Below are 22,977 nucleotides of genomic sequence, written 5' to 3'. Positions count from 1 at the left end.
GCTTGATCAATATTGCAAAACAATGACTAACTAGTAGGGTACTTTGTACACATGAATCGCTCTAAACCCAGACCGACCCTCCTTTCAGGAAGGCCAATCTGTTGATGCACCTTGGTATAAATGCCCCGTCCAAACCCCAAACCCAAAAAGCCATACAACCACATCTTAGATGAGAAGTCCGCCAACGACACCGGCAACAGCCATACCGAAGCTGAGCAGCCCCCACCTAACATCCCCGCGCGCCTCAACACCCGCACTCGGGCTCGAGGTCCTCGAAGCCGACGCCGACCCGCTCGCCGCAGTGCCCGACGCCGCCGACGTCCCGCTCGCACTCGCACTGGCACCCGAGCCCCCAGAGCTGCTCGGGCTGCCCGTCGCCGCGGGCCCCAAGCTGCCGCCCCCAGTCGACGCGGGGGCCACGTTCTTCGCCGCCTTGGCCGCGGCCTCCTTGTACGCGTCGACGGTCTTGCCGCCGCTGCTCGGGGCGTTGATGACGCCGACCATGCCGCCCTGGCAGTGCTGCGCGGTGGCGCAGTAGAACCACTTGGGGGACGCGTCGTCGACCTTGACGGAGAAGACGTCGGCGCCCTCGCCCGAGGAGACGGGCACGGGGCCCGAGAAGAAGCCGGTCGCGGTGCCGTTGGAGAGCGGCTCGCAGGGCTTGTCGAAGGAGGACTGCGCGACGGAGTGCGCTTTGGGGTAAAAGTGGAACTCGACGGTGTCGCCGACGGCGGCCTTGACGTCGTTGGGGGAGAAGGTGAGGCCGGACTCGCCGACTTTGACGACGTGAACGGTGCCGGAGGCGGAGGAGGAGGAGGAGGCGGCGGCGGCGGAGGCGGTTGTGGTCATGGACATGGACATGTCCATGCTCATGGAGGAGGAGGAGGAGTCATCGGTGGCGTCGTCGCTGCCGTAGCCGTACTGGGCCATTGCGACGGCGGGCAGGAGGGCGAGGAGGGTTTGTGCGTGCATTTTGGATGTGTGTGTGTTAGAGATCAACTCTGTATTATGTTGGTGTTTGGGTATTGGAGGTGAGGGAAAGGAGAAGATGTTTGTGCTGATGATGGATTGCCAAGTCCGAGTTTGACAGGAAGATGACAGTCTTCTTATACAACTCATCTGACATGAACAAGAGACGAGACAGGTCTCGTGGCGGTCTCCCTGTAACGTCTAACGCTACCCCGAAAGCCACAAACCCCAGGCAACATCGTTTCCTCGAGAAGCCCATGTTCAGGTGTAGCTCTGCCGCAGCCGGATAAGACAGCCCCAATCTCGGCACGAGAATGCCGCCAGTCGCGTGGCGGCCTCACGACAGCGCCATCCGGAGAAGACGGAAAGGGAGGTCTCGGTCTCCTCAGCCGAGTCCTGTCCTACCCTCAGCAAACTAGCGTGGCAATGATCAGCTAGCCCCGAAAAAGGAAACACAATCTCCAACAGCAGCAAAAGAAAACAGAGGTCGACTTCGCCCCGCGGGAAGGACTGTTTCCATAGAGTGAGTGGTCCCGGGGGATCTGACATCCGAGGTTTGCGTGGTAGCAACCCACTCTAAGCCATGCCGCCAACGACCTGCAGGCCAAGCTTTTTTGGTTTCTTCGGACGGATGCCAAATGGAGGGGTCAAAGACACACATGCACATACTACCCGAGCGTTGGGACGAAGCTAAATGCGGTGCCACACCATGTTTGGCTACCTACCTTACCCCATGCTGACATGGGTCCAAGCTGTGGGAGCTACACACCAAATTCCCGTTACCAAGGCGAGGGAGACATCCTCAGCCATGGCGTTTGGGACCAGGTCGACGACATCCACGCGATGCACTGGACTGGAGTCGTATCGTGTCTCGCTGGCGAGGGCGCGACGGCCAAACACAGCCGCGGCCATGGTGCCGTCGTCCCGCGCCAATGTTCGGATCATGTTTCGAAAATCAATCCCGGCTAAGCGCCAGGGGGAGTCACGAAGGGGGGGCCCAATTGGTCTCCGTGTAAACATGGAGCTGAAAGGGGTACTCTGACTATCCGTATGTGCTTTGAATGGCATTGTAGCTGAATTCCCCCATAAGCAGCCACAATAATCCCCCCAAATTCAACTTCTCTCCTCACCACAGACACAGATTATCGCCTCCAATCTCAGCAGAAACGATGACCAAAGCCCGTTCATCCCAAGGCAAAACAGGGGCGACAGCACGCTACCGTTTGGGTAAGTTTTCTCAGCGTGCCGAGTGTTCCTGGTGAGGGACGACCCCATGTGTGGAGAGGCAATGCCGGGGAACCGCTGGACGCCACTAAACTTTAAAACGTCTCGAGATGCAGGTTTTGGGGCCTAGCCAGGGGTGGTTGGCGGCTAAGTACCTAAGGTAGGGGATGGTCGCGACCCCTCTGCGCCTCAGAGTCAGCTTCTACAGAATCAACATCACTGTTGCCCATCTTGAATGGTGCCAACATCCCAATAATACTCCACGCGCCCCAGTCTCAGTTGGGGAGGTTAAAAGAAGGTCGTTTCCAACATGTAAAAATAAGGTTGCCCCCATCACCATTCCAGGAAAAAAAGGCCATTCAAGCCCCAGCTCGGTTAACCCTGTCTCCGCAGCTGTTGCAACTTGCACCACAGCCCCTCTTCGCGTAGGACCCGAGCCGGCATCCGGGACAACTCACCAAGATGAGTTGCCCAACTGGTGAAGCTGGTGACCTTGGCGGTCGTGGGGTCGGCTAAAACAATCTGCCCGGAGCCGACTTGCGGACGGGAGGGACGGACAATCGCCACTGCGTCCAATCGCGGCTCCCGGCAGCGGACTCACGGATGCTTTTTCTGGTCGGTGGATTTGTGCAAAATTTCGCTGGTATTGGTAATGGTTTGCTATGCTCTCAGATCCAATCTGACAAACAATGACTGATGGTCCAACGCCAATGTATCCTGACTCGCAGCCGATTACCCGAGATCCAAATCCTCCTTGGAAACAGAACCGCAATTGCTTTCGTGATAGACGTGACGTGACCTGACGGCCATAAACATTTTTCACACACCGTAGATAACAACAGAACGCATGGACCACGCGACGTGTCCCATCAGATGAACGCTCCTCACTCCTCATCGCTCGAGCTCGAGGACGCGGATGCATTTCCTTCGCCGCCTGTCTTCTTGTCCTTCTTGCTCTTCTTTCCCTTCTTCTTCTTCTTCGTCTTGCTTTCGCTCTGCTCTGGCTCGGCAACATCGATCAGGGTCGACGCCTGGCTGGGCTCAACCTCTCCACCGGAAGACAAGGCCTTCGTCATGTCGACCAGCAGCTTCTTCAGCTCCTCGACCTCGCCGCGCAGCTTCTGCACCTCGGTAATGGTCGGATCAGCCTCAAGGTTCGTCTTGGCGCTGATGCACAGCTTGTTCCAGCCGTCGGCCTCAAAGTCGACCTGGTCCATCATCTGCTCCCACTCCTCGATCGTGTCGTCGTCCTCCTCGCCGCGGGCCCGGTTGCTGCGGATCTCGCCCGCCGTCTTCGTCTCGTGCCACGCGGCGATGACCAGCACGGGAGAGTAGATGATGCCCATGATGACGTCGCTCATGCGCTCAAATTTGGACTTCTCCATCCACCAGAAGAGGCAGATGACCAGCATCTCGAGCAAGTTGAAGGGCGGGATGTACACGTTCTCGTCGGGGGCGCGGACGAACTGCATCGTCTTCTGGGCGAAGAGCGCGAGGTACTCGTCGTTGGCGTTGCCGTAGATGTCCTCGTATGCCGAGTTGTACAAAGCGATGAGGATATTCAGCAAGACGACCTGGGCTGGGTTAGCATGCGGGCAGAAAAACACCCGGAAATGCACTCACCATGATGATAAAGGTAAAGCAGTAGTACAGAATGATTCCGAACGGCGGAGAGAACTTGTCGAATCCGTCAAAATCGGGGCTCTGCATCACAGCATTTGCCATGGCCTGCAGGATGAAGAGGATATCGTCCGCGACCCAGTCGTCAGCAAAGTCCAAGCCGATAAAGGCCTGGAGGAAACCGATAACCAGCACGATCAGCAGGGCAAAGAAGATAATCGACTCCTTCATCATGACCTTGAGTACCACGAGCATGGCGCCGAAGAAGCGAAAGCTGTCGAGGTACAGCAGCAGCCGCGACCAGATCATGGGTGCACTAAACGCCAAGAAGTTGTAGCTCATCTTGCTGTAGAATTCGCGCGTGTCATCGCCCTGTTGATGGGTGAGGCCAATGATGCGGAGAATGAAGGACAGGGTGATGAAGCTGTAGAGGACGCTGTTGAAGGCGTTCCAGAAGCCCAGGATGTGGTAGCCCGCCTTCCAGAACTTGGTGACTTCTTCGCAGATGAAGCCGAGGGTGAAGATGTACAGCAAGACCTCGGCCGTGTCAAAGACACCGGTCGGGTTGACGGAATTGATGACGGCGGTGTAGAGACCGATGTACACGAAGGAGATGATGACTTGGGTGGCGTTCTGGTACATGGGCGCGCGAATGCGGTCGGGATCCATGTGGACGAAGAAGCTCGTGTTGTCCTTGTCCTTGTAGTCGATGAATACGGCCGGATCGTCTTCATCCTGGACGAGCCAGCCTTTCCAGAGGTAGGAGATGCACTTTTGGTATCCCGACGAGCCAATTACCCTCACGGCATGAAGGTCGACGGCCTTCTCGACGACGTTGGCGGGCGGGGTGGCTTCACCGTCGACGATGATGGAGTATCGGCGGAGCAGGACGGAGTGCATGAGGTACTCGAAGTCGTCTTCGGTTTCGATGCTGCCATGGCGTGATTAGTATACTGCCGTCGATCGTAAGAGATGATAGACTTACATCTGCTTGGCCACCACTTCGCAGGCAACGGCTCGAACCCTGTGCATGTCGGCGTCCCAGAGCTCGACGAGGGCCTGGTGCTTGAACCATCTCTTGCAGACCACCAGGCAGAACACGACGCAGGAGCGGTAGTGGGAGCCGCCAGCCTCCTTCGCAGCTTTGATGACCTTGGTAGTGATGATCTTGCTGTGTGCCTTTGTGATTTCCTCCTCGTCGAGTTCGCATGGAACGGCGAGCTCAATCAGATGGCGCAGCTTGAGGGCGACCTTTGTGACTTCGGCGGCGGGAATCGCGGACTGGATGTTCTCGTTTCGGTATTGCGGAAGGACTGGGTAATGTCTCTCGTTAGTATTCCGCAATTTCTGGAGGGAATTGAGTGACAGGAGGGCTGTCATCCGAGATGGGAGAGCATGGGACGACGGAGAAGGGATGAACACGTACGGCGTCTGCGGTCGTCGCGAATCCAGTCGGCGTGGAAGTCGTGGTGGTGTCTGGGATGCTTGTCCCAGCCCAACAGGCGGGAAAACCAGCTGGACCGAGCCATGATGATTGCTCCGAGTGGTTATCTCTTCGGGTGTCGTCGTTCGATCGTATCGTCCGCAATTGCCGTCGTCGAGTCTGTCGGGGCCGATGATCGCGAGAAGCCACAATGAGATGCTCAATTGACGGCGTCAGACGTCGAAACACCAAGATCAGACCTGGGGATAAAAGTCTGGACGAAGAGAGCAGCGCACCGGGAGAAGTTGGCGTCGTGCGCGTCGTGGTGGCTGTCGCATCGTTTTTCCTTGTTTTGCCGCGGGCGCTCAGGAGGCCGGAGCTTAAGCTGCTTGCTGCGCTGAAGGTGACGTCGACCTACAGCGGGGGCATTGAAGCGCACGACCGGGGATACGTACCTCTCTATCAAGACGACACCTCTTTTTTCTGGGAGACGTGATAATCAGGGACAAGCACCCGCCCTTGGCGCTAGCATTCTTTCGGGAGCACCCCACAACGCCTCGGCCAAAAACTTGGCTGCCACGCTTCTGGCGCCGTTCCTCACACCATCACATCCAAGACAGACGTCGCCGGCGAGATGCTGTTGGTTGGGGAGGTTACACACAAATTCAGAGTTCCAGCCATTGACTCCATTCCACGTTCTTGGCACTTTCGGGTTGAATCTCGTGGTTGGTTTGTGCTGCAAGCTCACCACCAAACACTCCCAAACTCATGATTGCCTCCCATCTTTCGATGATCCTGGACGTCTGCTGTATCCAAAGATGTCTATTATTCCCGGCCGTTGATCGAAACACGCTTCCCCCTATCTATCTTTAGCGCCCAATAACCAACCCACTCTATCTCACACAGCCCTTCCCTCTCACTTCCTCAACGTCTCCTTGTAAACACTCAACGTCATGTTCGCAACATGCTGTATTGTCTCCGGCGCAGTCGGCAGGTGATGCCCCCCCGGAAACCTCAAAATCCTCCGCGTGCTCTTTTCCGAACACTGCTCATACAGCTGCTCGCTCGCTGGCTCGTACGGGTCCTCCAGCCCGACCACGTGCACCGTCGGCGCCGTGATCTTCTCCTCGTGCGGCACGAACGGCGGGAACGTGCCGCAGATGAACAGCGCAAACGGCTTCGCGTCCGGCCCCAAGAAATCGTCGCCCCCGCGCTGGTGCTCGAGCAGCAGGCTCGAGATGGCGCGGCAGCCCTGCGAGAACCCGACGAACCCGGCGAAGGGGCCGTTCTCCTTGATGTATGTCTTGAGGAACGACATGGCGGCGTCCTTCTGGGCCTGGAACTCGTCCGCGGGCGTCGCGGGGTCGTCGCTGACCCAGCGCCGGTAGGGCCCGCACCCCTCGAAGACGGGGAGTACGCCGGGCCCGGGCGCTGAGTCCATGGGCGCGTCGATGTACACGAAGTCGAAGCGGGCGTCGAGGATGCGCTGCAGCCTGATGAGCTGGATCTGAAAGATCTGGGCGGAAGTGCCGCCGCCGTGGAGGCATAGGAGTCTCGGCTTTTGAGACATTTTCGAGATATTTGTGATCGGCGAGGATCCTCAAGTCAATCGATCTGAGTCGTCCTTGGTGATGAAGCGAGTGAGTCACACGTGAATTTGGCGTCGAGGGAGTGACAGGTGGATGTGTGAGGTGAGATCTGATCGTGAAGGTTTGCGATACGTGTGCAACTCAATATCGGAGTGAGATTTGAAAAAGTGGGGGCCTTCGGTATGCCTCACCGTTGTTAAACCTCCGATTCCTGCCCCCGTTACATAAGCCACGTCAGCGATGGGATAAGACTGACTCGTTGCAATCAACAACACGTGAGAACTATGTGGAAGGTGAGTGGTTGTGAAGCGGTGAAGAAGGCATTGACGATGAGGAGCAATCTCGATTTTCAATGAGCGGGGCATTCATTTGTGAGTCAAAGACTCACGCTTCACTTCATATCCATCAACCAGAATGAGGTAAAATGAGAGGAAGCAGGATAGTTTCAATATTTGACATCAAATCGTCTCTCTAGATGACTATTTCGCATTCGCAATACGGTGCAGACTCATCTCATCTCCCGTCCGGACCCGAGAAAACTTCACACAAATATTCCGCGCATCACTCTCCATCTCCTTCACCGTCATCCACCGCCCCTCAGAAGAAACAACTTCCCCAGACCCCGCAAACTGGCCCCTATAAAAGATCAGGGGTAAAATACTGCTTTTCCAAACAGCTTCCTCATCTCTCAACCGCCAACTCCTTGCAATCATCACACCCAGCAGCACCGCCTCCAGCCCAAGCAGCACAGCCGGAAAGGCGAGCCACCCCTTGTCAATGACCACAAACACAACATACTGAAGCGCCTGGCCCTCAACCCCAGACATCGAGCCCTCCTGCCTCCCCAGACCGCGCCGGAGCTGATTCGTCACCGCAGTGGCAATATCCGCGAAATGCCCAGAAACAAGCTCAACCGTCGCGTTGCCCCGATACCATAGCTCAGAGAGCCAGAAGTTGTTCTTGCACCAGAGGTTCCCCTCCTGGAAGGCGCTAAAGGTGCAGGTCTCGTTAAACGCCTGGTTCAGAAACGACGACAGTCCGTCGGCAAAGGTTGGGGCGACGCTGTATATGCACTCCGCGGCGTCGGGCGCCCAGAACGTGGTGATGTTGAGGCTGCCGGCCTCGGCTTCGGCCGTGTAGTTTCGTCCGTTGATTACGCAGGGCGTGCGGGAGGCGAGGTAACTGCCGTTCTTGACCCATTGGTGCTCGACGCCGTCGTACATCGGGTCGTGGTACATGGGAACCTCAGAAACGAGCTTCTCTCTGAGCTGGGTTTTCTGGACCACCCCCGAGTAACTCCGCAGGCAGAGGTACAAAGAGCAGGAGAGTGCCATACGGGTATGGACGAACGGGGCGCCGTACCTATCTGCGATGGGGCTCTGCGTAGTGAGGACTGTGACGTTGGATAACCCTTGCTGCGCCAGAGATGCAGCTCGCTCAGACATGACGCTGTTAGCCCAAAATAAATCTCCCGAGCCAAACGCCATACTCGTTGTCGTTCGGCCCGTGGAGAAGTTCATCCCGTTCGGCAACGCTATCGAACTGTTGTTCTCGGCGACGCTGATGAGGGGTGTGACATCCGTACAGATAGAACAAAGACCAGTAGACGCATGTGTAATCTCACCGAGCTCAAGAACCGGCGCACCAGACTCGAGCCCCATGAAAGTACAATTCCCAGTCGGACATATAGGCGCAACAGAAGATTCCACACCGCGGGGACTCTGTATAGCCGTCTGCAGCGCAATCCTCATGCTAGGCCGCATAATCCTCTCAGTCGCCTTCTTGCCATCCTCCTCATCGCGGTAAATCGCCTCAAAGAAGTATGAATCAAGATCAACGCCTTGTGCCGTCGGGATACTCGCACCCTGCCCAGAAGCAGGCACAGCTCGCTCAACCGTCCCAATAGCCTGCTGCACAAACGGCCCAATTGCAAACGATGCCGCAATCAAAAAGACAGCCATCACCGTTACGGGACTCCTCCACTTGACCACTCCGCCCAGCCTCAGCGCGCCAAGCAGGTCCCGGCTCCCGCTGTCGAAATGCTGCAGATCAATCATCCGCCGCCCGCCGTGCGTGTCGGCCCAGAACCACGTCCATCGCGCCTGGCAAATCACCTCCGCAGCGACGGCGGCGACGCACGCGCGGAAGAGCGTCGAGAGGACGTTAGCAAGGGCGTTAAGGGTAATGGGCAGCGTCCAGTCGCGCTGGGGCTTGCCGTCCTGCGAGAGGGTGGTGGCGAAGATGGCTGCGAGGAGGCAGGCGGCTGTGAGGAGGAGGGCGATGTCTGGGGCCCATGGCTTGAAGACTGGCTGTGTGTTTTGGTTTGGGTTGTGTGGAGGTTTGGGCTCGTTGCGGATTGAGAAGTCTTGGAACAAGGTCGAGACTCGCGGGGTTCTGCTTTTGGGGTCGTCGTTGGTGACGCAGACGGGATGGGCTCCCTCGGGTGTGAGGTCTTGTTCGTTTTCGGTTTGCGCTTCACCGGCGCTCATCGAGAAGTTCCTGACGAGTGGCTCTTCGAGACTTTGGCTTGCATTGTGGCGAGGTGGACGTGATTCCTGGTCTAGCGACGGGGACCTGAGTGGGCTCCAATGCCAGACTTTCGACGATACTTGTCAAACATCTCGTGGCGTTCTTATTGGATTACATCGAGACCGAGTCTTGCAAAGCTTCAGTCAGCGCTGCCGCAAGTCCAATCAAGTCAATTTTGACCCCCCAACTTGCTAAATTGCCTCTTTTCTTTTGAGGCTTTGACTACTTGGTGAATTGCCAATTAAAATAAGTCAATCATCATACAAAAACACGTGCAAAACCCTTACTAATCAAGAAAAAGTGAAGTTATATACATCACGACGGCAACAGAGTAAAGCTCTGCAAAGGCATCAAGACCCCCCTCTTCATCCAGTTCTTACTTAGCTGGAGAGTCTCTATAGTACCCGGCACCATCGAGAGCCTCTGCGAAGTGAGGGTTAACTTGGCAGTACTAAAAGCCCTCTCACAGTCTGCCGCCATCGCCGGCACGGCGAAGACGTCGAGGGCAAGCCGCGAGAGCGCCGGGAAGGTCTCCGAATGGTCCCTCCACCATCGAACGGGATCGGAGGTGGTCTCCGGAGGCTGCCGGAGGTAGAGATCAAGCTCATCCGTCCGGGGCGGCGTCTTGCGGCGCCAGCTGTTAACCCATTGCCGGTAATGCACATCTTCTCCGTCCCCGGCGCCGGGATCAACTGGAAGCATGCCGGCTTGCCAGCTAGACGGATATATCTCGCCGGGTTGACGATACCACTGATCGAAGTACTCTGTGAGGGTCTTCAGAGCCTTCTCAACCCATCCCTCCTGGTGTTCTTGCCCCCATATATCTCTTAGGTATGAAATACCATATGACGGGTGCAGGATGATCGCACCAGAGAACAGTGGCGAGTCTCCGAGAAGATCATAATAATCGAAGAGCTTCTGCCACGCCTGCTCAACGCTGCTACGTAAGAAGGTCTGCCACTCCTCGTTGAGAGACTCGAATCTCGAGGCAGATTGAGAGGCTGGCGATGCCCAGTCCTGGTGTACATGATCGGGCAGGGCTTGAAGGTTATGATGACGGCGCCGGGCCCGCCTGGCACGCTTCTGAGATTGCTGCGACTGCTGAGAGTCACCCTCATCGCCGTGATCTATACTGGGTGATAAACTGGCGTTGTAGTAGATCTTCCAGTTGATGAGATGCGAGAGAAGGTACTCGATACCCAACGTGACCTCCCAGAGTCGCCCATGCCCGTCATTAATACCCCAGCCCTCACACCGCTTCGTCTGGAGGTAGAAGGGCTCAAGGATCATCCCGATCTCAGCGAGAACCTTCCAATCCTCACTCGAGAGTAGGTCCTTCTCTGAGATGTGCTGCCTGGCATCGTCGTCGTCGTTGTTGGCTAATAGGAAGGCTTGAATCTCCGTCTTCTTCTTCACAGCCCTCTCGATCATAAGATACGTACTATTCCATCGAGTGTCGTTATTCAGTATAAGCTGTGCCTCCCGGCGTGACTCCGAGAAGATCCGGAAGTCGGAGTCTCCGTCGACCTCCGCCGCAGCCTTCCGGTACCGCTCCGTCCGTTGCGGAGATGCCCGGACGAACTTGACGATATTCCGGAGCCGGCCCACGGGGCCAAGCTTCCGCCAGAGCTCAAGATCGTCCTCATACCGCTCACAGAGCCGGAAGAAGTCCGACTCAGCCTCTAGGACCTCCTTGTCACCGCCAAACAAGAAGGCCCGGGCGGCGAGGTTGAGGATGTGGCCGTAGCACCGCATTCGCCGGGCCTTGACGTCCGCATCCGTCATCTCGGGCGAGATACTCCGGTAGAAGGCCCGGAGGCAGGTGTCGTTGTTCGTAGCGTTGTCGGAGATCGTTACTCCGATGCGGGGCCGGAGTTCATAACGGTCGACGGCGTCGATAAGGGTCTCCGAGAGGCTGAGGCCGCTGTGGTTGCCGTGATGCTGCGGGAAGGCTAAGAGACGAGACTGTATTGTGCCGTCAGCATGGATGAAATGACCAGTGACTGCCATAAAGGCGTAAATATTTGGTGATGACCATAGATCGAATGATAGATGGATCTTTGAGAGTGCAGAGTGAAGCTCAGACTTCACGAGAGCCTCTCCACGCCGGCAGAAGTCATCGAGACGGTCCCGAATCGCCGTCCGGCCCCACGGGATCTCGCCAGCGACCTCCGGGTTATGGTACCGAAACATCTGCTGCACGTAGGCGTTCTCGAAGTGGACGAATGGGAGATCGGCAGAGACGATGGAGGCAACGCTGAGGTCTCTCAGAGTCGTGATCTTGGCCCTCGGCACGTTACTGTTAGGTCGAAGTCGTTTGTACGAAGGCGGGCCTGATGTGTCTGCCGAGGAGGGCAGAGTACTGCTGTCAGAGTCCTCATCTGACACAGCAGAGATCCTGCAGACCTTATGGCTACTTCAGCTTCGTCAGTATATGACTTATATAGAAAGCAAGCTGACAGATACATACCGAAGTAAGTGCTCTTGAGGAGCGGAGGTGGCGGCAGCGCCAAACAGACGAGGAGACCCCTTCGCGTCGCATCGTCGACAGCTCCAAAAGGACGCGCCGGCGCGGCTCTGAATAACTTCGACGAGGAACTCGCCATGATCTCGAATCCAGCTAGAGCGCCCTCGGCCACGCCTTCGCGATAACTGCGTCTCAAGAACGAACTCTCGACTGCCTACGACGATGTGAGGAAGGTCGTCGATCGTGGAATTCAGACGTGGGGTAACAAGCAGAGCCTGCGCGATCTGCGTCGAGATGCGGAGGCGCGGGGTACCTAACATCTCATACGCGTTGGCGTGAGAAGCGCTGGCAGCAGTGGCAGCAGTCGACATCGTGAGTATGGAGTCGGTGAAATTAAAAATGGCTGAAAATGGTGAAGAAGATGTGAGATGATGAACAAATCCCGCTAGAAGTGTGCAATCGGGATGAGTTATATATCATTCGAACCGCTGTGATCCCTTCTACCTCCTCTGAAAGTTTCAAAGGGATTGGCTGTAAACTAGTATTTTGAGGGCAGTTCGAAAAACCACATCAAGATATGTAGTCATCGCGAGGTTGGCAATAGTGGCATGTTTCAGTGGCTGGGCATAACCGAATAACTAGGGCGCAAGCTGATCTACGGCCTCTCATTGGTCAGAAGTGAAACAATCAGGTATTTCAAGTCAATCGAGGGATGCGAGATTGACTACTTGAGGGATGGCGATGGCATCACTTTGACTAGTTGACTTGGTTAACTTGGCAAGTCAGATTGGACTTGCGGCAGCGCTGGCTTCAGTTTCCTGGAGAGCTCTTTATCTTGGACTCGGAATGGGTTGTTCTATTAATGTGGCAGCAATCGGGAGAGCAAACTTGCTGTGCCGCAACCCCTGACTGGAGAATCCTACTTTCAACCAGCAATCATTCTGCCTGCAAGCTTATACGACGTCTACAAGGGTGCTCGAACCCAGTCATCAACTTCTAGTGCTTATTATGGGCTCTTGGCATGACAAGCATCGGCCGCTAGGAACCTGGACTTAAGATTTACGTGGCTCTTCTTCGCTTGGGAGGTGATCATTCACGAAAATGCTTCAGCGACACATTGTTCCGTCACTATGACTCTTCGCTCTCACTCACAGCAAGATCCAGCTGTTTGTGCGAGGTAATCTCACAGTAGGGGTTTGTTGAATGGCTCTTACTCAATCAATTCAAGTTTGTTGAGGTACAGATAGATACCAAGGGCTGAATAGCCATGTTGGTGTTTGTCAAATGATGTTGTGATACGCTGGGCATCGCAAACAAATCTCAAGATTTATGCTGAGTTACTTTCATTAAATTCAGCTTATTCTTGCCGCCAGCCAAACCCTTAACATGATGAAAGCCCTTCTAACTGTGCTTGCCGTACATAATCCAGGTGAAGCGCGAACCCAATGGCGGTCCGGGATGCTGGATACCATCCTCGCGTTATCGCTTCTCTTCGCTTCTTGAAGTTCTGGATTCAAGTGGAATTCCTTTTCCGATAGTTGCCCAGGTATCAGCTACAGGGGCCCCTTCATCTTCAAAATCATTCTGAAATCATTCCCTTCAACCCAAACATCCTTCAAGCCGCAACATTAGACGTAAACGGAGGACACTCAGGGCAACTGTCACAGTCCGAAAATTCATATGCTGTTGATCGCCGTTCACATCAGTCATAGGAGAAGCATTCTAAATGAAGCTATTCAGAAGCCTGCCGACATCGGCCATTGCCCCCACATCAAGCCCAGAAGTTCCCCGCCGACGCTGCGACAGTGTTCGGCACTGTGGGCTGATTGTGGACTACGGAGGTAAGATCTTGCATATTGCCCCCCCTGAATAGCTTATTTTCTACCTTATTTTCGTCCCCATCGATCGGTTGGCATCCACATCATGCAGCAGCATGCAGTAGCATCACATATAACTCGGATACAAGGAAGGCTAATCGCTAGACACATATCGCTTTTTATGCAGCAAGACAGGAGTTTCGGTGACATCATGCCTACATGCAGTCATAACCAGCACAAACCAAGATCAGTAACGTCCAGGCAGAATGACCAGCTGCTGGCAAATTAAACACTACAACTAGGAATACTTTCTACATCTATTACAAAACAGAAAGAAGAAAAATACAGGCCGCAATATTTCAGGGCCATCCAGCAGCCCAAAGAATAGGAGAGACCGGCGTGTGCCAGGGCATTTAGTCGGCATCCGCGCGCGACAACACCCAGGCGTCGATGGTAACGAAACCCTGGTCCCTCTCGACATTGGTGACTCCGACAATCATCAGTTGATTGACCCAGTAGTACGCATCTACACCGGTCTCAAGCGTCAGGTACAAGATGCCTTTGCCGTTCGGCGCAGGTCCCTCAGCGCGAACGAAAATGTTGGCGCCGTCGTTGGTTTGGAATTGAAACAGTGTGATAGCTTCGAATTGGCCCCGGGCGTCGAGAAGGCCCCAGTCGGCACCGACGGGAAGTACAACACCTGTTGATGACCATCTTAGCCGATTCGAATCCGAAAAGGTGTTGGAATACTTACCAGTGAGCTTTGGCCCTTCAAAGCTTCCTCCAGTAATAGGGTCAGAGAATCTGTTGCCACGTGGGCCGACACCAAAGTTGACCGACTGCCCTAGAGTCATCTTGAGCTGGAAGAGGAGCTCGGCATTTGGAACCAGTGGGCCGGCATCTTTGTGGGTGGGAACCGCATTGGCTACGGCCGCAAACGAGGACAACAAGCCGGCAGTGGCGAGGTTGAAGATGTTGGAGGGCAGCATTATGATTAGTGTGATTAATATGATCTGGCTGGAATGAATGAAGACGCTGTCCAAGTATGTGAATGAATAATAGATGTAAATGGTCAGAGCTTTGAAGGATTGAAGCTGGCTTCATGGTCCTTTATGTGTACAGTCCACCCGAGTCTTTAGATTTCGGATGGCACGCGTTCCGCGATGGTGTCGTTGCGTACCTTTTCTTGGCAGACCCAAAATTGCGGTAGCAAACTCTTTCCCTGCCGTTGGAATTTCACCCATAGGCTGGGTTGAAAAGGTTTTAATCGCCGGCGGCGGTAAAGCAAAACTTAGCAGTCGGCAAGCCACTGCACAGGGAATGTGCTTCTTGTCATTGCAAGTCGACCGGCGGGCCGCACGTTAAACGTCAAAAGTACAACTGATGGGATGAACGGTGCCAGTACCGCATAGAGACCTTCTAGAAGCGCCAAGCCGGCTCCCGCTTAAGGCTTATTTAGACTTCCGGCCAGAATGCAGGCTCGCCATTGGTCGTCTGCGTGGTTGAGGTCATGGATGACGGCGCTTAGAGCCACATGCTGTAGGTTTGACTTGCAGCCGTGGGTTCGGGCCGGGGGAGGGGCTGGCCGACACGTGCGCGGGTGGCTAGTGAGGATGTTGCGAACCTGGTGACGAGCATTGGCCGTTGGCTCGGGCATCATGGCGCCCAGTTGAATTTTGTTCCCCTCTTTGTATGCAAATGATCAAATTCCCAGGCAATTTTTCACTTTGAGCATCAATGACATCAGCTGGATAAACAAGCTTTGCAAACGACCAGGTCTGAAAAGCAGGAACGAGTGTTGTGCTGCATTCTGAAAGTCGACACAAATTGAAACTACAAGGGCGATAGGCGTCCTAACCAGACACTGACTTCAATTCTTCAACCCTCGCAACGCTTCCCACTCATGCTCCAACATATTGTACCGAGTCACATCATGCCATTTGCGGTCGAACCAAAATGCCTCGCAATTCCTTCCCTCCTCGATAAATCCCAAATTCAGAGTCTTCAGGTACAGACTCTGCGCCCGTTAATTAAACGACGAAGTCGCATATAGACACTGTGAAATGCCCCAAATCGGGATGCCCAGTCCAGAGCCCAGTTGATCGCCTTCCTGCCGAAGCCCTGATTCTGGTACTCGGCAGCAAGGCTAATCCCCATCGTGGTTGACCGGTGATGGGTCTGGTCCCATTGTGGAGCACCTTCCCAGCCAACAACCAGGACCCCAGTTGGAATCAGCTGATCTCCATTCTTCTTGCCGCTGTCGTCTTTCCCATCAGTTGGGGAGGTAGAGCGTGATACTGAGGACAGCCTTGGTTAGGCCCTCCGCAAAACTCCCCTGCGTGCTTCTGAGTCTGAGGTCTGAGCATCTATGGCTGCGCTTGGCCTGAGAGGACTGCCTCAGCGCTTACTTGATGTTGCCGCAATATCCTGAATTGCGACATTGGAGTATGTGGACTGCACCGTGAACAAAAGTTCCAAATGCAATAAATCAACATTTTGAGCTGTATATTTTCATCATGAGTGAACTGCATATGACTACGTAGCACATTCATAACAACTAGGTGTTACCAGCTTCCTATTCGTAGAAATATCATACAAGCACCCTGGAAAGACCACGCACGAAACATCTCCAGCCTTGCACTTCGTGAACTTCGTAATCTCAGGCCAAACCGTGTTTCGAATTCGCAAATTAGTGGCATCGATAGGGGTAAGAATGCAGGTGCATGCGTATGAGATAACCTTGGCGGGTGTGGAAATTTTAGGGCAGAGTGGTGTTTAACACTGCTTCCCCAAAAATCCAAGAACATATGTAAAAACTATGAAAAGAAGAAATTGCCGCTGATTTGTAACTAAAGCTTTGTAATCTGCAACAATTCGTCATGTTGAACACTTGATTTGTAATATACCATTTGTGCAACGGCGGAGGGCTGCGTATCCCACCGGCTGCTCAATTCCACGGAGTTGGTGAAAATGGGTACGAAGTCGGCGAGATGGAGTAGTGTGACGCAATCAATGGAATACTTTACGAATGAATTTCAGTAACCCAGATGGCGTGGATACTGAAGTCGGTGTCTCATGCGATAATTACCGAAGCGATTTGCCGTGCTGCTGATACCCCCTCCTTGCTCGAGCCCTTTCCCATCGCGCACCTCTCCCCGTCTCCTGCCTCCTGTGACCTTCTCGCGTTTCGTCGACCAATCGCTGAAGAATATTCGAGGGCCCAGACTTGCACGGACAACCTCGCTCCTTCCGTTCGCGCCTTCTCACCTGGAACTCGCTCTGGATTGAAATAGTCAACTACCTCAGCCTCCGTCCATTCTCTTCCTACATCCCACAACACGAAATCCTCAGTTCTCGGGAAATCATCGCGATTCCACGCATTAAGCTTTCACCATGTATCAGCCAACCCCGCCATCGACATCAACGACTGTTCCAGACGGAAAGCACGGGTCACATCCCGTGGGTGACGAGGCGACGATCTCACCAGGCGACCCAACAATCGGATACAAATTCAACCACATGATGCTTCGCATCAGAGATCCTGCCCGTTCCTTGCACTTCTACATCGACTTGATGGGCATGCGAACCGTGTTCATCAAGAATGCGGGCCCATTTACCATGTACTATCTCGGGTACCCGCAAACAACCGAACACCGCACCGACCTTGCCAAGTTCCGCGAGGAGACGGTATCCATGCTTCCGCACACCCTAGGACTCTTCGAGCTGTTCCATATCCATGGCTCGGAGAACGAGCCTGAGGGGTACTACAGCACCGGGAACCAGCCACCGAACCTGGGCCTTGGGCATTTGGGATTTTCCGTGCCGGATGTTCCACTTGCACTTGAGCGCCTGAAGGCTCATGGCGTGGAAGTCATCAAGGATTTGGGCAGCGCAACTCGAGAAGATGTCCCGTTAAGTTCATGGGAAGCTGGACGTGGCATCGGGTTGGGAGATCTTACTTCGGCCTACAAGAACGTCTTCGAGCAGATTGCATTTGTCAAGGACCCGGTAAGCCCCCATTGTTCGCATCTTGAGAATACAAGTTCGCCATATACAAAGCACATTAGATACAGCTGCTGAAGATCAACTGTACTGCTAGGATGGATATATCGTGGAGCTTGTCCCTCAAAATCTTCAAGGGCTATGAATCTGCCCCAGGTTAATAGCCTTCAAGGTTGATGTCTCTTCGCAGGGGCTTATTAAACGCGACCAGTCCGAGATGACGTCATCTTTGAGTAGTAAAACTACATACCCGAACCAACATAATTAGCTCCGGGCAAAGATTGAACCAAATCCCTCCGTCGGCAGGCAAGTTACGCGAAGAAGGCAAGGCAGCAATGCTGTAAATTGATAACATAAATGAACTTTACACTCTGCCTCGCCTTTTGTTTCGTTCCATTGGTGTCTTTATCAGTGACCAGTGATGAAAGGCGCATCCCTGAGAGCGTCTGCCTGGATGGACCAAGCGCGTTTCCCCAATCGCACAAGATCTCCTCCAAAATCTCGTAATATTTCTTCCGGCGACACTTCCTCTTCGTCCAACTCCCGTAACATTGCGCCGGTCCCTTCTACATCGAGCGTAGCAGCCCGCCAGATCTGCTTCCACCTTTCAATTGCAAGAACGGCCTCTGGGTTCTGGCTATGCACGCCTGTAGCGACCATGTAGAACGACGAGCGCTTCGTATGCCCCTTCGTCGGTTTGAACAGAAATACCTTCTTACAAAACTTGCTGAGCCGGTACAGTTGAAGTACCGTTGTTCAAGCTTCCACCTTGTGAAATAGCACGATCATTGTGCCGCCAGGATTTAGCCGTTCAAGGCCCAACGCGAGCTGGCTTGTTGTCAGCCGGCGCGGCTCAGTCTTTTTCCTGTATTCGGCCACTTCGTGATCGCGGATAACTGAGCTGCTACAAATGACCAGATCAAACCTTTGGCCAGGTTAGAATTGACGCGGCAAGAACTTGTCAGTATCTGGATGGTCTGTCGGAATGTTTTCGAAGCCGAGGTCTGCAGCTAGCATTGTAACGTCAAGGTATCGTACGTCGATGTCTTTGCTTGTAGGCACAAGGCTACGGTAGCCACCATCAGCAATCGGCAAACTGAATCCAACAGCCTTGGCGCTAGGATTCAGCTCCATGGCAGTCGCGAGAAAGCCGCCCGGGGCCATTCCCATGTCAAGGATTTGTGGGAAGTCCGAGACTGGAGACTTGATCTTGAGAGCGCCTGTGGTCCGCTGCATCTCGGTGCCAATCCGCTTCATCATCTTAAAGAAGGATAACTCAGTAGCTGTATCGGGATTGGTGGCTCGAGCACGCTGGTATTGAAAGAAGCGATCGCCGGCTGGATTGTCCCATCCCTGTTCATGCTGATGGTCAACGGCTATCATAGGTTAAGAAAGCCATTGTAATAACGCAACTAACGTACAATCTTGCGGAGCCGGCGAAGTTCAGCAAACTCTGGCGAATGCTGGGTCAAGCACTGCACGATGACAGCACCAGGAGTGCCATGTTCCACATCGTCAGAGTCGGTTGCAGCGATGCGAACGCTGTCCATTTCCTCTGTTGGCATCTCGACTTTGGCTGTGTTATCAGTAGTGGTACTCATCGAAAAAAGGTCGACATTTGACATGTCAGGAGAAAATGGAGTTTCTCAAGAATTGAGGAGAGTCTGAAGTTTAAACCTTGGTCTCCCGACAGTCACAGGAGAAACCGTGATGAAAGGGGTCATATGTCAAATGATCTGCGAGCTGCTTTGGGCCTGCATGCATGAAGCCAATCAGTCGCCCCAAAGACACCCAAAGTTCAGTCGGCCTCCCGCGTCTACTGATAGCCAATGGCATGAGAAGACGCCTTTGAGTCTTAGCATACCACAGATTAGTGAATGGTACAAAAATGAAAAAAGGTCTGAGATTGAGTTTTGGCAGGATAATGCACCAACAAAGTCCAAATCAATGCCAAGATGGGAGTGCGATGCTGAAAATGTTTAGTAGCGCAAAAAAGACTACGTGATGGGATATTCCTTCACATGGAAATACTGCAGAAAGATAAAACAATGAAGAACTAGCAACAAGCACGAAAAGGGAATTGTCATCCTTTGATAAACGTAGCTCTCTCCAGCGCCTCAGCCTGAGTCTTCCAAACATTTCTGCCTAGCCTGATGAGCTGATCCCCAAACTCATCAATCACGTCTTTCGCACTTGGCTCCTCCTCCCGCCAGTTGTGCTTCATCTCCCCATTCAAATTAAATGTGGAAACCCTCCAGACCTCTTTCCACACCTTAACAGCCGCAGCAGCCACCGCGCTCTGACTCTGGACTTTGCTCGCAACCATGTAGAATGATGAGCGCTTTACGTGGCTCCTCGAAGGCTTGAAAAGCCGGACGGTTGAAAATTTGCTGAAGTCCCGCAACAGAAGCACGGTATCCCATGCTTCAACCTTGTGCAGCAAAACAACCATTGTGCCGCCCGGCTGAAGGTGCTCTAGCCCAATGGCAAGTTGAGTGACCGTCAATCGCCGCGCTTCGCATTTTTCTCGGTACTGCGCCCTGAACTCCCCGTGCCGGCGAAGAACCTGCCCGTCACAGAGGATGAGATGGAACTTGTCTTGTGGGCCCAGCTGCTGCGAGATGAAGTTGCCAGAGTCAGGGTGATCAGATGGAATGTCTGTAACCCCCATATCCTGCGCCAACATCGTGATGTCCATGAACTTGACGTCCACATTTCTGCTGGGTGGAAGTAAAGGCTTGTGCCCGCCCTGCGAGACGGGGAGACTAAAACCAAGAGCGTGTGCATCTGGATTCTTCTCGAGAGCCACAGCGAGGAACCCTCCAGGCGCCATGCACATGTCCAAGATGCGCTTCTGTCCCAGTGCTGGCCCCTTGATCTTCAAAGCCTGGGTCTTTCGGTGCAGCTCTGTACCTATGCCTTTCATCATGTTGTAAAAGACCGCCGACAACTTTTCGTCGGCATGGTCTGCAGCCTCCCGTTGCTTGCGGAAGTATGTGTCGCCGGCTGGATTTTCCCATCCCTAAGAGCACATTGTCAGCAAATGCGAAGCCAGAAAACCGAGAAAACAGGCAAGCGATACCTTTTTTCGAACTGCGCTGAGCCTGGCGAACTCCGGCACGTTCGTACGGAGGAACTCAAGGATGATGTCGCCTGAGCGCTCAAATGTCTCTGTCTCGGCGTTTTGAGGGCCGGAGTTGAGGCTCAGAGTATTTGCATTTCCGCAGAGTTGAGCAACAGGCACCTCGTCTCCTGGCGTGTCTCTCGGGGGGCCAGATACTTGATCTAGGTCGCTTTGCATGATGGGCAGGTTCCAGATTCGATTGAGGCAAGGTTTTTCTGAGGGCGAAATACTCAAATGGCGAACGAACACCACCATATATAGTTTTTGGATTGGCTTCATCAAATGACTGTTTGAACTTGGGTGGCTGTTCGGATGCTTGATACACTTTTCTTTTCAGAGGCCGTTTTGACGACCTTACCAACCAACGTTGTCGGGCGGCCTCCAGCATATGCTGGAGGCCACGATGGAACCAACACCTGTACTTCTCATTGAATCATGATTGTGAGATGCCACAAAGTGGCCAAGTGAACATCGAGTCGGTTGTTTTCTGGGGATCTTTATTGCTAGACACGCTGGTCCAGTCTTGCTTTCATTCGATGCCTATGCGGACAAAGGTAACCATCTTCAGCCTCAGTGTTCTCCGACCGAGATTCGCCAACGTTCTGGAATTCAAACCCAACTGTGCTGGAGCCTGCTGGTGTTTTGTCTCATCCAGTCTGTGCCCAAATCCCCGACCGCTGAACTCAGCCCCGAACACTGGGGCCCGAAAATCCCCGGCTACCGTCCGGACATAAGCCGTCTTCAGACCACCAAGTGGGGAACCACCTGACCCGGGACCGCGAAGGATCCGGGCGTCCCACATACGGAGTGTAAACACAGCCACCGATCCGAATCACCAACCATTTAAAACAACCAAGCCCCATCAGCGTACCGCAGGCTGACTTTCAATTCTTCCATTTCCACTCCAACCTGCAACAGCTACTGAACCAATCATGGCTTCTCGCATTCTCCACCCCGGCGCTTCCCCTCTTCTCCTCGCCCCGCTCCTCTCCTCAACCTGCACCCTCCTCTACGCTCACGACCAGCACTTCTTCTTATCCGTGTTCAATCATCCCACAGTCCGCACCCACTCAAAGCCTCTGATAAACCCCTACTATAAAGAGTTCTTCGCTCGCGGGCTCCCGATCGTGCTCAGCTTTCTCGCTGTCTCCACCGGCACGGCTCTCGCCAACTTGAGGTTAAACCAGACCTTGCTTCAAACCAAGGGCACCTTTTGGTGGTACGCCGCGGGCGCGGGTTTGTCACTGGGACACTTGGCTTATGTTCCGTTCATCGCGCCGCATGTGCAAACGCTCGTGGACGGGAAAGATGGGGAGGATTTGAATGAGGCGCTGGACAAGTGGTTGGTCGTGAACTGGAGACGGATGGTGACAGTGGATCTGGGGGCTTGGGTTGCTTTTGTGGTTGCTGTTCTTGGGACGCTGGAGAATTTGTGATTAAGGTTGAACCTCCGAGGCAGACTGGGTAATTACTGATAATACATGACATGGCCTGAATATGGAAAAGAGATCTGCGGCACCCTATGTTGCTTCCCGCACTCCCGCGCAGATCCGCGTCTTTCAATCCAGAGGGTGGTCAGGGGCCCACAACACGTTTTCTTACGTTGCCCCACTGTTGGGCATTTGTTAGGTAGTCGCGCGGCTTTTGCTGCAGCAGTGAGCAGGCTGCCTTGATAGGATCAGCCCCGCTTTGAAGCACTCTTTTAACCAACCCGAGGTACAGATGACCATTTTTGCGATGCAGTTTGCTGACGTGTCGTTCTAGCGCAGCGGTAGCTGAAGGAGCTGTATCCATTTTGCAAGCCTATCACATGGTGTTGGTAATTCGGTGTGAAAATCTAATGAAACGTGCAGGAATCCTATCAAATCACCGCCCTGGGCTGCTTGCCCAGATATCCCGACCTTTGTGAACCGACTTTGTCGTAGCTAGACACATTTAAGCTGACCCATACCCATTCAAACGCTACAATCGAAATTACCACCATAGCCCCTCCCAACTACTTCACAAAGTCAATCCGCACCTAGTTGCACCCACTTGCGCATGTCAGACTCTGGAAGTCCTTCTATTTCTTTCGCTAGGAACACACGGTTCGAGACCGAGATGGAAAGGAGTCACGACGATGATTAATTTAACATAGCATGGTCTACAACTCCGACTGAGTGCGATGCCGTCTGCCAAGGTGCTGATGGCCGGGTTGGCAAAGGCGGCCGAAA

General features: G+C 53.9%; 10 protein-coding genes across 10 annotated transcripts; 2 read left to right on the top strand and 8 right to left on the bottom strand.

The window, feature by feature from the left end:
• Positions 1-165: 165 nt before the first annotated feature.
• CGGC5_v004489 (putative GPI-anchored cupredoxin) lies at positions 166-972 on the bottom strand (the record flags this gene model as incomplete). The annotated part of the gene is made up of 1 exon (XM_032024450.1): positions 166-972. One exon carries the CDS (start codon positions 970-972, stop codon positions 166-168), a length of 807 nt encoding a protein of 268 aa, XP_031878836.1.
• Positions 973-3,077: 2,105 nt separating this feature from the next.
• CGGC5_v004488 (Calcium channel YVC1) lies at positions 3,078-5,342 on the bottom strand (the record flags this gene model as incomplete). The annotated part of the gene is made up of 4 exons (XM_032024452.1): positions 3,078-3,767; positions 3,817-4,744; positions 4,799-5,126; positions 5,240-5,342. 4 exons carry the CDS (start codon positions 5,340-5,342, stop codon positions 3,078-3,080), a joined length of 2,049 nt encoding a protein of 682 aa, XP_031878838.1.
• An 810-nt stretch (positions 5,343-6,152) lies between these two features.
• Positions 6,153-6,806, bottom strand: FUS5-2 (Esterase FUS5; the record flags this gene model as incomplete). Its single annotated transcript, XM_032024453.1, has 1 exon — positions 6,153-6,806. The coding sequence occupies one exon, from the start codon at positions 6,804-6,806 to the stop codon at positions 6,153-6,155; it is 654 nt and encodes a 217-aa protein (XP_031878852.1).
• A 498-nt stretch (positions 6,807-7,304) lies between these two features.
• On the bottom strand, positions 7,305-9,314 carry CGGC5_v004486 (uncharacterized protein; the record flags this gene model as incomplete). Its single annotated transcript, XM_032024454.2, has 1 exon — positions 7,305-9,314. The coding sequence occupies one exon, from the start codon at positions 9,312-9,314 to the stop codon at positions 7,305-7,307; it is 2,010 nt and encodes a 669-aa protein (XP_031878839.2).
• A 355-nt stretch (positions 9,315-9,669) lies between these two features.
• TRA1-9 (putative AC transposase) lies at positions 9,670-12,192 on the bottom strand (the record flags this gene model as incomplete). Its single annotated transcript, XM_066151298.1, has 2 exons — positions 9,670-11,770; positions 11,825-12,192. The coding sequence occupies 2 exons, from the start codon at positions 12,190-12,192 to the stop codon at positions 9,670-9,672; spliced, it is 2,469 nt and encodes an 822-aa protein (XP_066009308.1).
• A 1,859-nt stretch (positions 12,193-14,051) lies between these two features.
• CGGC5_v004484 (UPF0311 protein) lies at positions 14,052-14,627 on the bottom strand (the record flags this gene model as incomplete). Its single annotated transcript, XM_032024455.1, has 2 exons — positions 14,052-14,338; positions 14,393-14,627. 2 exons carry the CDS (start codon positions 14,625-14,627, stop codon positions 14,052-14,054), a joined length of 522 nt encoding a protein of 173 aa, XP_031878840.1.
• Positions 14,628-17,031: 2,404 nt separating this feature from the next.
• GLO1 (Lactoylglutathione lyase) lies at positions 17,032-17,801 on the top strand (the record flags this gene model as incomplete). Its single annotated transcript, XM_032024457.1, has 2 exons — positions 17,032-17,646; positions 17,706-17,801. 2 exons carry the CDS (start codon positions 17,032-17,034, stop codon positions 17,799-17,801), a joined length of 711 nt encoding a protein of 236 aa, XP_031878805.1.
• Positions 17,802-18,576: 775 nt separating this feature from the next.
• On the bottom strand, positions 18,577-19,205 carry CGGC5_v004482 (uncharacterized protein; the record flags this gene model as incomplete). Its single annotated transcript, XM_066151297.1, has 2 exons — positions 18,577-19,016; positions 19,058-19,205. 2 exons carry the CDS (start codon positions 19,203-19,205, stop codon positions 18,577-18,579), a joined length of 588 nt encoding a protein of 195 aa, XP_066009309.1.
• Positions 19,206-19,723: 518 nt separating this feature from the next.
• On the bottom strand, positions 19,724-20,941 carry CGGC5_v004481 (uncharacterized protein; the record flags this gene model as incomplete). Its single annotated transcript, XM_032024459.1, has 2 exons — positions 19,724-20,662; positions 20,723-20,941. 2 exons carry the CDS (start codon positions 20,939-20,941, stop codon positions 19,724-19,726), a joined length of 1,158 nt encoding a protein of 385 aa, XP_031878792.1.
• A 755-nt stretch (positions 20,942-21,696) lies between these two features.
• On the top strand, positions 21,697-22,200 carry CGGC5_v004480 (uncharacterized protein; the record flags this gene model as incomplete). Its single annotated transcript, XM_032024460.1, has 1 exon — positions 21,697-22,200. One exon carries the CDS (start codon positions 21,697-21,699, stop codon positions 22,198-22,200), a length of 504 nt encoding a protein of 167 aa, XP_031878791.1.
• Positions 22,201-22,977: the final 777 nt, after the last annotated feature.

The sequence above is a fragment of the Colletotrichum fructicola genome (assembly GCF_000319635.2).
Source record: "Colletotrichum fructicola Nara gc5 chromosome Unknown KSG_Nara_v1_contig02, whole genome shotgun sequence".
In the NCBI taxonomy this organism is placed as follows: Eukaryota; Fungi; Ascomycota; class Sordariomycetes; order Glomerellales; family Glomerellaceae; genus Colletotrichum; species Colletotrichum fructicola.
The sequence above is the reverse complement of the archived record's forward strand: the minus strand, read 5'-3'. Positions and strand labels throughout refer to the sequence as shown.